Source organism: Stenella coeruleoalba, assembly GCF_951394435.1.
Source record: "Stenella coeruleoalba genome assembly, chromosome: 15".
NCBI lineage: Eukaryota > Metazoa > Chordata > Mammalia > Artiodactyla > Delphinidae > Stenella > Stenella coeruleoalba.
This window is the reverse complement of record NC_137161.1, coordinates 50258968-50271880: the sequence shown is the minus strand read 5'-3', so window position 1 is coordinate 50271880 and position 12913 is coordinate 50258968. Positions and strand designations below refer to the sequence as shown.

At 53.8% G+C, this 12913-nt stretch overlaps 1 protein-coding gene across 1 annotated transcript; it reads left to right on the top strand.

Moving 5' to 3' along the window:
* Window positions 1-5961: 5961 nt before the first annotated feature.
* PTX4 (pentraxin 4) lies at window positions 5962-8970 on the top strand (the record flags this gene model as incomplete). Its single annotated transcript, XM_079945449.1, is given in 6 exon segments — window positions 5962-6036; window positions 6125-6434; window positions 6437-6627; window positions 6629-6761; window positions 8311-8370; window positions 8373-8970. Coding segments are annotated over 6 exon segments (1350 nt in total). The 3' UTR covers window positions 8954-8970.
* Window positions 8971-12913: the final 3943 nt, after the last annotated feature.

Sequence of the window (12913 nt, the reverse complement as noted above, 5' to 3'; positions counted from 1 at the left end):
CGCCGGTACTAGGGGCAGCTGTTGACGAATCTGCGGCGAACCTGCGAGCCGGAAGACGCGCGGGACAGGCGGCTGTATCTGCGCCTGCGCTGGGGCGGGGCAATGGGGGCGGGGCCCTAGTGGGCGTGGTTCCTGGTGGGCGGGGCAGTGTGCTTTGGGCTGCGCGGCAGGTGGCTTGGAGTCCAGCACTTCTGCGCCCGCCTGCCTTCCCTCAGCCTCCGCGTCGGTCTTCCCGGAGTGACCTCCTCCCGCCCTTCCCCCGCTCGCGAGCCCCAATCTCTCCTGAGCTCACACGTGCGTGCCTCCACAAACTCCTACTGGGCACCAAACGCGTGTGCGGCCTCGCCGCCCGCCCAGAGGTATGGCCCGCTCTCCGCAGGCCACGACCTTTGCAGGGAAACGGGCCACAGACTAGGAAGAAGTCGCAACTGGGGTGATTTCGGGTATTGATGGATGTCCTGGGACAGGTGCTTCACCGTTCAGCACGGTAGCCATCAGCCACCGGGTCAGTTCCTTGGTTGCACTGTCCACGTGTCAAGGGCTCGTTAGCCACCTGACACAATGCACAGCGTAGATATAGGACCTTCAGTCTTGGCAGAACCTTGGGGAGCGATCTGGGAAGACTTCTCAAAGAGGTACTATTTCAGCCCAGAAGGCCGTTGAGGTGACATGGAAAACATTTATTCATTCAACATACATTAACTAATTGCCTGCTGAGGTAGCAAGCACTCTTCCAGGGCACAGAATGAAGCAAAGTTCCTGTTCACACGTAAAGGGGGCAAATAAAGTACACATACAATACATCAGATGGCAGATAATGGTAAGAAAAATTAGGGAGAGTAAGAAAATGAGTGACCAAGAGCGGTCTCCTTTTAAAAGCTCCACCCTGGGTGCAGTTAGAAAAATGGACGGTAGGGGGCAACCGCGGATGCAGAAAGCCCCGCGGGGCGTCCGGTGCGTGGACAAGGGTGGGCCAGGTGGTGAGAAGGAGCTGACCTGGGCTGGACCGGATGGGTTGGACGTGGGTGCGAGTGAGCGAGGAGCGGAGGATGATGCCTTGCTGGAACTCTCCAAGAACTTCTCCCGGGCCGCTCCTGGACTAGGGCTCTCACTCCCGGTTCCTATTACAGCTTCCTTCTCTATTCCCCACATTTTCCTGAATCCTGTTACCCAGTAACTTCTCAAGAGATCCTGCACAGAGGATAAATTTCTTAAGCCTTTGCATATCTGAAAAATGCCTTTATTCTTTGCTCCAGGTGGATTCACATTTGAGCTAGATGCACAATTTTATCAGCACTACGCTCTAACCATCTGGGCTAACCACCCACTCTGACTGCTTAATTTTAAATGAAAATCACTTTGCTCCTCTGTCTTTGGCAGCCAGCTTTGCTGCTGAGGTGGCCCACAGCCCTCTGGAGAAAGTCCCAATCCTTCGCATGTGACCAGGTTTTTCTCTCTGGACACGTTTAGGATTTCATCTGTGGTGTCTGACACTTGGCAAGATGAGCTTTGGAGTCAGGCCCCGTTCCTTGACCTGGCTCTCTCTGCCATATGGTCTTGAAATGATGGGTACCCTTGTCTGCAGCACCTTCCTGTATTGTCTTCCTAAAATTTCCTCCACTATATCTTGTAGTCTCACTCTCTAAGATTGATCTCAATCCAATGTTTTCTCTCTTCTTTTCTATCTCTTTGCCTTTTTGCCTTCTTTCTGACAAATTGCCTTAACTTCGCCTTTTAGCTTTTCTGTTATACTTATCTATTTGTTTGCATTTTATTTTATTTTATTATTTAGTCATTTTATTACTTTTTTGATTTTGGGGAAAATCATAATTTTCATTTCCAAGAGCAACTTCTTCTTTTCTGATTATTTCTTTTTTCACAGCATCGTTTCTTGCCTTGTGTTTTTTTGTTGTTGTTTTGTTTGTTTTGGCTGGGCCATGAGGCATGCGGCATCTTAATTCCCTGACCAGGGATCAAACCCGCACCCCCTGCAGTGGAAGCACCAAGTCTTAACCACTGGACCGCCAGGGAAGTCCCCGTTTCTTGCCTTGTGGACACAAAGCTTTTCTTATCTCTCTGAGGGTATTATTTAGAATGCCTTTGAGCCTTTCCTTGGCCCTCTGCACGTCTCCCAGTTTCTCTTCTGTTTGGGCAGATTTCTGTCTCACCTGTGGATGGGATTTTGTTTGGTGGGGTGCAGGGAAGCTCTTGCCTGTCAGTAAGTGCAGGTTTTCTGCTGGGGCTAAAGAAGCTCCCTCCCCTCTCCAGCCTGGGGGCAGGTGCCTGGCTGTGGCTGCTGCTTTCCAGAAGCTGGCAGAACCCTCAGACTTTCACAGTCCAATAGGTAGACATTTATTTTAATACCTTGTTGTTAGCATTACACTTAAAATGAGTGAATTTTATGATATGTGTGCTTTCCACTAAATTTTTTTAAAAAAGAATGGATGATGAAAGAGATTGAAAGGAAAGCCCCTGTCTCTGTGCCCGGGGGCCTGCAGACCTGGAGTCTTTCTCCAGTGCAACGCTGTCCAATCCAACTATGACGTGAGTCCCATATTTAATTTTAAGTATTTTATAGCCATACTAAAAAAAGTAAAAAGAAACAGGTGAAGTTAATTTTATTTATTTATTTATTTGGCTGCTTTGGGTCTTGGTTGCAGCATGCAGGCTTCTCTCTAGTTGAGGCGCGTGGGCTCCAGTGTGCGCGGGCTCAGTAGTTGCATTGCATGGGCCCCAGAGTGCATGAGCTTAGCTGCCCCGCGGCATGTGGGATCTTAGTTCCCCAACCAGGGATTGAACACACGCCCCCTGCATTGGAAGGCAGGTTCTTAACCACTGGACCACCAGGGAAGTCCTGAAGTTAATTTTATTTATTTTTTATTTTTAAAAATATATTTATTTATTTGTTTATTTATTTATTTATTTTTGACTGAGTTGGGTCTTTGCTGCTGCACGTGGGCTTTCTCTAGTTGGAGCGAGCAGGGACTACTCTTTGCTGCAGTGCGCGGGCTTCTCATTACGGTGGCTTCTCTTGTTGCGGAGCATGGGCTCTAGGCTTCAGTAGTTGTGGCATGTGGGCTCAGTAGCTGTGGTGCATGGGCTTAGTTGCTCTGCGGCATGTGGGATCTTCCCAGACCAGGGCTCGAACCCGTGTCCCCTGCGTTGGCAGGCAGATTCTTAACCACTGCGCCACCAGGGGAGCCCCTGAAGTTAATTTTAATAATGTGTTTTATTTAACCCAGTCCATCCACAATACTACCATTTCAACATGTAATCATGGAACTTCCCTGGTGGTCCAGTGGTTAGGACTCCACGCTCCCTCCCCGGTCAGGGAACTCGATTCCACACGCAGCAACGAAGATCCCGAATGCCGTAACTAAGAACTGGTGCTGCCAAATAAATAAATAAATAAAATTTAAAATGTAATCACACATAAAATCTGTTGATAGTGAGGTATTTTACATTCCTTTTTTGTACTAAGTCTTTGAATCCAGTGTGCACTTTTCACCTGCAGCGGATCTCCACTCAGACTAGCCTCATGAAGGGCTCAACAGTCGCATGTGGCTGGGGCTCTGGTATTGGATAGTGCGGCTCCAGAGAGCCAGCGGACCACGTGCTGGGGCTGGGCTGGTGTGCAGGAGCAGTCGCCCAGCACAGGGGGTCAGGGAGGAGACAGGGGTCCGGCAACTCTGTATCCAGACTGACATGAGTCTCTTCACTCCAGCCTGCACCTCGCCCCAGCCCCCCACCATCCCTGGACACCCCCCAGCCTCTCAAACCTCCCTGTAATGGGCTGAATGGTGGCCCCCAAAAAGACACGTCCAAGTCCTAATCCCTGTACCTGTGAATGTGACCTTATTTGGAAAAAGGATCTTTGCGGACGTACCTAAGTTATGGATCTCAAGATAAGATCACCCTGGATTATCCAGGTGGGCTCTGAATCCAATGACTGGTGTCCTTGTTAGACAGAAGAGGAGAGACACACAGGGGAGAAGGCCATGTGAAGACAGAGGCCAAGGTTGGGGTGATGCTGCCACAGGAACAGCAGGAGCTGGATGAGGCAGGAAGGATCCTCCCCAGGAGCCTTCGGATGGAGTGTGGTCCTGCTGACACCTTGATTTCTGACTTGCGGCCTCCAGAGCCGTGGGAGAATGAATTCCTGCTCCCACCCCCCAGTGTAGTCATCGGGTGCAGCAGCCCCAGGACACCGACACGCTGCTTGCTCCTCCAGCTCCCCTCTGCAGTTCTCTCTGCTCCGCCGGGTCAGTTCTCCTTGCCTGCTCTCCTTGCCCTGTGTCTCCTTCAGGCTTTATTCCTTTGCTGCCATCAAAGTGACGCTTGAGGAGTGAGAGGAGACCAGCTTCTCTGCACAGCCGTCTTGTTTAACTGCAAGTCTTGGCCTTGACCATGGTTTTATCCTGCTCCCCTCACTGGGTCACAACTGTCCATGGACCTGGCCCTAGAATGAGGTCCCACGCCCCCTATTTACTTAGACAGCCTGTGTTTGTTTCTGGGGGCTGCTGTAACCAATGGCAACAAATAGGGGAGCTTAAAACAGCAAGAACATTTTTCCCTTGCATCTCTGGAGGCCAGAAATCCAAGATCAAGGTGTCAGCAGGACCACGTTCCCTCCAAAGGCTCCTGGGGAGGATCCTTCCTGCCCCGCCCAGCTCCTTGTGCTCCTGTGTCAGCTTCACCCCAGCCTCAGCCTCCATCTTCACATGGCTTTCTCCCCATGTGATCTTCTCTTTGTCTCAGAAAGACACTTTAGGACTCATATGGATAATCCAAGATGACCTCATCTCAAGATCCTTAATTACATTTGCAAAGACCCTTTTTTCAAATAAACTCCCATTCACAGGCACCAGGGTTAGGACTGAGACCTACCACTCAGCCCACTACACAACCTGGGCCCCAAGACAAATGTAAGTGGCTCCAATCCCATTTCCTTTGCCTTGTCCAAGGGCAAGAGAGGGGCCTCATCGGATCTGCTGTCCCTGATGCAGACTTGGCTCTAAGGACTCCCCGGCCCCCACTGGGATCCGTGTCCTGCTTCAACTTCTCTGGGAACATGAGTCCGTGTGGTCCTGCTAAAACAATCGCCCCTGTCTGCCTCTGAGCCAGCTGGACCAGAGCTTGCACCCAGTAGAGTTATTTTCCAAAGAAACTGTTCGCATCTGTTTTAAGCTTGTGTCCTTGGGAACCTCCAAGTCTTCAGAGCAAATGCCTTTTGTTAAGGTGTCAGGAGGTACCTGACTGCAAGCCAGAGAGGAAGAAGGAAAACCACTGCCCAGGAGAGGTGGGCAAGCGTGGGGGAGGCAGGAGCTCCAAGCAGATGGCTTCTCCTGCAGCCGGGGTGCCTCTCGCTCCTTCTCAAAATGGGCTGCCTGGGGAGGAAAACCCTGCCTTTCTTCCTCATTTTTGTGCCCATATATCTATGTGGGGCTTTGTTGCAAGAAACCGCACTTGAGAGGCTCTGTAGACTAGAAGCACAGGTGAGTATACCCACTGTTGGGGGCAGTAGAGTTTTTTTAACTGACACCAGACAAAGCACAGAAGTCATAGAAACAGTAGTAAGCTTCTGTGCTCTATGGGCTCAGCGTAGAGTTTGCAGGTCTTATCGGCTGCCTGTTTTCACCTATGGCTGGAATAGCAAAATGGGTTTGGGGAGTTTGTTCTAAAGCCGAGCCAGCTGAGGGTGGGTGGAGCTGGGGGCCACCTGAGGAGTGTAGCTGCAGGTGTGCTGGGGTGGTGGGGGCCAGCCCGCTGGGCATGGGGAGCAATGTCCCGGGTCCCCCACAGAGCAGAGACTCCTGTCCGGGTCCGTGGCCAGTTCCCGGATGCCCTGCAGGCATCAGGGCTGCGCCAAGCACTCCCCACTTTGATCCCCATGCACAGCCATCTCGCTGGCAGGTAGGACCCTGAGGGTCGAGGGGTAAAGAGTGTGGCGCTCGGGGAGGGATGGGAGCCGCCTGTGGCGCCCTCACCCACTGCAACACAGACCTGGGGCTGTCTGCCGCTGCGAGCTCTAGCTTGGTGCGAGGGGGCTAGTGGCAGTGATCAGCCGCCTCACCGCGTTGCCCTGAGGATCTAATCCCCAGGAGTGCTTGTGTCCTCTCTACAGTTTTGGAGGTTCCAAGAGGCAACCCTAAAGCACCTGCAGGGCATCGCCAGCAACTACAACCTGTCCTTCATCATGGAGGCCTGGTTCTGGAGCCTGGCCCACGAGAGCCAGGCCGTGGCCCTGGCACTCAGCCAGCTGCAGGCCGCCGTGCAGGGCGACCTGGGCCACCTCAAGACCTGGGTGTGGAAGACTCAGTGCAGAGGCCAGAAGGTGGACAACAGGCTGCTGGCCTTGGGCGCCGCCCTGAGTGAGAGGAGCAAGCAGCGCGCCCAGGAGAGGAAGGGGCAGGAGGAGCAGAGGAACGCCCTCTCTTGCTGGCCCTGGACGTGCGGGCCGTGCACGGCATGCTGGCTCGCCTGATGCCCCTCGTCCAGAGCCAGGGCGCCAGGCTGGCAGCTTTCAAGGGGCGGCTGCAAGTAGCCAGCCCTGGCACCGCCGCCCTGCGCGTGACCCCGGCCCCACCTAGACCATCGAGCCCAAGCTCCCCACAGCTGCAGGCAGGCAGGCAGGCAGGCACCCAGAGCTCCGCCTGAGCTCAGGGACCCACCTCTGGACTTCGCTCGCTGTCTCCAAGAGACGCAGGAGTCCCCAGGCCCAGGCAGCCAGCAGACGTGGCCCACCGAGAGCCCAGGAGAGAGTAAGCACCGTGGCCTGCCCTTCCCCATCAGTGTCCACTTTTCCCTCTGGTGCCTCCTTAGGCTTCCAGTCCCCTCCAGGAGGACTTCTCCCCAGGCTTAGCGGAGAAGACACTGCTTTACACCCCACAAAACCCGCCCTCAAAGAAAGGAACCGTCCAGGTGATGACCTGCCTGCAGGTCAGGCCACCCAATGCACACACCAGTGAGGTGCTGCCCGCAGGCAGTAAATGCCCACTCAGAGTTGGTGATCACCCTGGTCAGGGCTGGTGGGGTCCCAAGGACGTCCTCAGTCGTAGCCAGCAGGAACCCTCTCTGCAGGGCCCTGGCCTGCATCCCATGGGGTCTGTGCCCACCAATGGAGGCCCCCCGGCCTTTGCAAAGCCGGTTCTGCTTTGCCACCTCTCATCTCCAGGTAAGGGTTTCTCTATGGCGGCACTACTGTACTGGCGTCTGGGGTCGGGTAGTCCCTAGTTGTAGGAGCGTCCAGGGCATTGAACGGTGTTAAGCAGCATCCCTGGCCTCCGACTACTAGATGCCCGCTCAGCTTGAACTCTCAGCTGTGACCAGGCTGCTCCCTGTCTGGCCTTGCAGCCCACAGGGCCCATTAATCTGAAGCAGGTCCCTCCCCATCTGTGTGGTTCTAGGGGCCTCACCAGTAAGACAGGGCTGATGGGCTGACCTGGAGGGCACCACCAGGGGTCCCGGGAAAGGGGGGCTGTAGGTTTGGGGGCCACCAAAGTTCTGACAACCGAAACTGTCCGCAGACACTGCTAGATGTCCCCCAGGGGCACAGTCATCTCCAATTGAGGACCACTGCCAAAGATTATGACAAAAGCCCCCAGGTGAAGAGAGGAGGTGGGGGCTGGCCACAGAACGCCCTCCACCCTGGAACCCAAGGGGCCAGTGGCCTAGAAATGTGCGTTCCCTGGCTCTGCCCCCAGCTTCTGGCTGGGTGCCCCACCCCTGCCCCGCCTACTCTTCTGGCAAGCAGATCTGGCAGGAAGTCTGGTCAGCAGGAAGCCCCCAAAGATGTCCATGTCCTGGTTCCAGACCCTGTGGATGTGTCACTTCACGTGACAAGAAGACTTTCCGGTGTGATTAAGGATTTTGAGATGGGAGCTGATCCTGGATTATCCCGTGGACCAGTGTCATCACAGGGTCCTTATAAGAGGGAGGCAGGAGGCTCAGTGTCAGGGATGCAGATACAAGGGCAGGAGCAGACATCAGAGGGCAGCAAAGGGCTTCTCCTTGGAGCCTCCAGAGGAACCAGCTCAGCCCACACTGTGATTTTAAGCCCGGGGAGACCTGCAGGGACTTCTGACCTCCAGACTGTGAGATGCCAAATTTGTGTTGTTTTGAGCCACTGTGTTTGTGGGGATTTGTTCCAGCAGCCACAGACACTCATCCAGGGCCCCCTGCTGGTGAGGAGTGTGGCTCAGCCAGGTGTCCTTCTTCTCAGTCCTCCCACCGGTAAGAGGCTGATCACGTGAGAATAAGTGAGCCGCTGCCCCTTGCAGTGTGGGCTGACTCTCGCCCCTCTGTTTCTAGTTTGCAACGTGGGCCCTGCACTCATCTTTCCGAACGCGTCCACTGTGAATGTGATCTTCTTCCGCCCGGCTTCTTCACTGGCCTACGGGCCCTGTCTGTCTGCAGCTGGGTCTGCACAGCCTTGGGCCACCTGGGCACCCTCCTCTCGTACACCAGCAAAGAAAATGACAAGCTGGTTCTGCATGGCCGAGACTCCCTGCCCCCCGGCTCCATCCACTCTGTGATTGGAGACCCGGCCTTCAGGGAGCTGCCCCTCCAGCCACTGCCAGACAGCTGTTGGCACCATGTGTGTGTCATCTGGACGTCCATTCTGGGCCTGGGCAGGTACTGGCTCCACATGGGCCGAAGGCTAGTGGCCACTGGCTCCCGCTTTGGGGAAGGCTATGAGATTCCTCCGGGGGGCTCCCTCATGCTAGGCCAGGAGCACGAGAGCATTGGGGGCGGGTTTGATGGCCCTGAGGCCTTTGTGGGGAGCCTAGCAGGCCTGGCCATATGGCACCGGGTGCTGGTCCCCAGGGAGGTCTCAAACCTGGCCACTGGGAAGGAGTTCCTGATGGGTGCCGTCCTAACACTGGCCAACGCCGCATCGGTAGACGGATTCGTGCAAAGGGTGAACTGCACCTGCCTACAGCTCTGTTCCTGAGGCCTCGCTACACAGCAGCTGTGCTCACACGGTGGGCTGGCGGGAAGAGCAAGTCTTCAGCCACTCTCGGCCACCCCCGACCCCAGCACATTCCATAGAGGGCCCCCCACCCACACTGAGGATCAGGCTGCTGCCTCTGGCCTGGGCCAGGCACACCTGCTCTCTAACATAGGATGTGGGTATTCCACAGGGTTGGGGGAGGGCCCACAGGCAGAGCCGGGCCTCAGGATCCCCATGACTGCATTCTTTCCCTCTCTGCGGCATTCTTACACCAACCAACACCCCCCATAGTAGGAAGTCATTTCAACACAGCCCAACTTGCCACATGGCAGAGCTGCGCTTCAGCTCTGCCTCTCCTTGGGCATGGGATTGGGGCAACCACAGGCTGGCTCCTGGAGAACTCTTATTTTCCTTGCATTAACTTCTGTGGTCCTCTCTCCATGTGGCTTGAGAAAGTTTCTCTTTGACTGCTCCTTGTTCCAACATCTCTCATGAGAAGGGCTGGGGAGTCCATTTCCTGGCCCCACAGCTCCTTCGCCCTGGGGGTTCCATCAGGGTTCTGTGGCAGCTGGTAAGGCCACTAGAGCTGCTGGGAAGGGGGCCTGCAGAGGGAGCAAGCTACTCAGAAACACACATTAAGGATGGGTGGGCAATGCTTTTTTTTTTTTAATTATTTATTTTTAGCTGCATTGGGTCTTCATTTCTGTGTGTGGGCTTTCTCTCTAGTTGCAGAGAGTGGGGGCTACTTTTCATTGTGGCGCGCGGGCTTCTCATTGCAGTGGCTTCTCTTGTTGCAGAGCACGGGCTCTAGGTGTGCAGGCTTCAGTAGTTGTGGCACACGGGCTCAGTAGTTGTGGAGCACGGGCTTAGCTTCTCCGCGGCATGTGGGATCTTCCCGGACCAGGATTTGAACCCGTGTCCCCTGCATTTGTAGGCAGATTCTTAACCACTGCACCACCAGGGAAGCCCGGGTGGGCAATGCTTTTAAAGAGTCTGTATCGGGGTATAATTTACATACTATGAAATTCACCCATTTTAAATGTGCAGTTCAAAGATTTTCAGTAAATTTATCGAGTGTGCAACCATCATCACGATCCAGTTTTAGAACATTTCCATTGCCCCCCCCCAAGAAATCATGCCTGTTGGGGTCACTCCTGTCCCCACCCAGCCCCTCCCCCAGCTCTGCACCCACTCACCTGCTTTCCGTTTCTGTGGATTTGCCTGCTCTGGACGTTTCACATAAATGGACTCATTCACTGTGTGATCCTTGGTGTCTGGCGTCTCTCACCGAGTATCGTGTTTTATAGTTTCATCTGTGTTGTTGTGTGTCAGTGCTGCGTTCCTTTGTATGGCTGAATGACCTTATGTTGTAATGGACCATGTTTTGTTTTGTTTGTTTTGTACATCAGTCAATGGAAACTTGGGTGGTTTCCAGTTGGGGGCCCTTGTGAGTGAAGATTCTGTGCACAGTCTCATGTGAAGGGTTGTGTAGGCATATGCTTCTGTTTCTCTTGAGTGGATACCTAGCCATGGAATTGCTGGGTTGTATGATAGAATCATGTTTTTTTTTAATATTCTTTTTTTTTTAAGCAAATTTATTTTTTTTTATTTTATTTATTTTTGGCTGCATTGAGTCTTCGTTGCTGCGCGTGGGATTTCTCTAGTTGCGGCAAGCGAGGCTACTCTTCGTTGCAGTGCACGGGCTTCTCATTGCGGTGGCTTCTCTTGTTGCGGAGCACGGGCTCTAGGCACGCAAGCTTCAGTGGTTGCGGCATGCAGGCTCAGTAGTTGTGGCTCCTGGGCTCTAGAGTACAGGCTCAGTAGTTGTGGTGCACAGGCTTAGTTGCTCCGTGGCATGTGGGATCTTCCCGGACCAGGGCTCAAACCCGTGTCCCCTGCATTGGCAGGCGGATTCTTAACCACTGCGCCACCAGGAAGTCCCCAATCCATTTTAAAAGTGAGGAAACAGGGACTTCCCTGGTGGTTCTGTGATTAAGAATCCGCCTGCCAATTCAGGGGACACGGGTTCGAGCCCTGGTCCGGGAAGATCCCACATGCCGTGGAGCAACTAAGCCCGTGCACGCCACAACTACTGAGCCTGCGCTCTACAGCCCACGAGCCACAACTACTGAGCTCACGTGCTGCAACCACTGAAGCCTGCATGCCTAGAGCCCTGTTCACCACAATGAAGAGTAGCCTCCGCTCACCAACTAGAGAAAGCCCGCGTGTGTCAACGAAGACCCAATGCAGCCAAATATAAATAAATAAATTAATTTTTTTAAAAGTTGGAAAAGATAACTTTTAAAAAAAAAGTGAGGAGACAAACTAGAGAGGTCTGACGGAACCGCGAGGGGCCTGGTTTCAGCTCTGCATTGAGGAGGTGGCTGGAGGGCACTGCTCCATGGAGAGGGGCCTGAAATCAGTCTCTGGGGCCTCTTAGCAGTGCTCCCATCTCTGCAGAGCTGTCTGTGGCCCCAGCAATCCCAGGCCTTCAGCTCAGAGACTTGGCCAGCCACCACCTGCCCGCCCCCCAACCCCCACCCCCACCCCTGGTCTGTGAGTCAAGGTCAGGGGATGCATCCTAGGTCTGGAAACACCCCTGGGTGGCCACGGGAAGGTCCTGTAATCACGGACTTCTGCTTCCCCTGGCACTTCCCCAGGACGCATCCATCTTCATGGAGAGCTGCCCTTCTCAAAGCGTCCTCTTTCCCAGGATCCTCTTGCCTATTTTGGAGCCCTTGCTCCATCTCATTCTATTGAGGTGGGAGAGATGACATCTTTTGGGGGGAAGACTGTTAATTTGATTAGGAAGTGTTTCTTGAGGTCCCTAGCACTAAAAGACCACACAGGGTATTTCCCACCCTCCCCTCCCCCGCTTTCAGGTGCTTACAACACCATGCGGGACCCAGGATATTTCACTTCTACAGCAGCATTTCTGCCAAGGTTCACAGACCCTAAGACAGTGGGTATTTGGCAGAAGCATCATGGCTGTGGGCGGCCAGCCGCATCGCATCTGAGAGTCTCCACGAGGGCAGGGCAACCTGGAAAAGGGCTTGGGGAGGAGCTTCGTGGGAGCTCAGGTCGATAGGAATTTGGGAAGGGCTGGCTTGTCCAGCTGAGGAGCCTGGGCTCTGTCGAGGGCAGCCCATCCAGGTTTTGAGCAGGGGAGTGTGAGCACGCATCTCATGTGATCCACCATCCCCACTGAGTGAGTGGCATGAGCCACATCCACCTTGAACCCCATCAATCCCACCTTTGACCTGCGTCTGCTGCGTTCCTGAGTGGGGGGAGGACAGAAGGATCCAGAGGGGCTTCCCCAGCACCACCCCTCCGTCCCCGGGACTGTTCTCACTTCCCCATCGCTGTGTGCAGCTCTCCTCCTGCCTGGACGGTTTCACGCAAACCACACTCGTCCACTTCGTTCAGTCAAACCAGCCTGGGACCAGCCCTGAGGCTCGTTGGAGCCGGTGCCAGCTTCACTCTGCAGCCTCCAGGCCCTCCTCCACAGCCAGGGCCATCACATGCTTGTCAACATCCCTCGAAAGGGCAAAGCCAGGTCACACTAAGGAGAAAACACCTTTTCTGAAAGAATGTTGTTCTTAGTATTTTCAAAAAATTGTTGCACAGTGATCGTGGGAAAACTTAATCCTGTTGGGCTTCCTTCCTCTTATTTTAGTTTCAATTTTGGTTTTATTTTGAAATATGTGGAGGAAGAGCCTATAAAGAACTTCTAAAATCTTTTTATTTTGAAAAGTTTCAAGTTTAAAGAAAAAAGTTACAAGAGGACTACATTGCACGTCATTTATATTTACCCCATATTCATCACCTGCTAACATCCTACCACATTTTCTTTCTCCCACTATTGGTAGCTACGTATTGTGATTACCATTAGCTTGTGAATCATCTGAGACTACGTTGCAGACATCACATCACAACCCCTGAATATCTCAGTGTATGTCT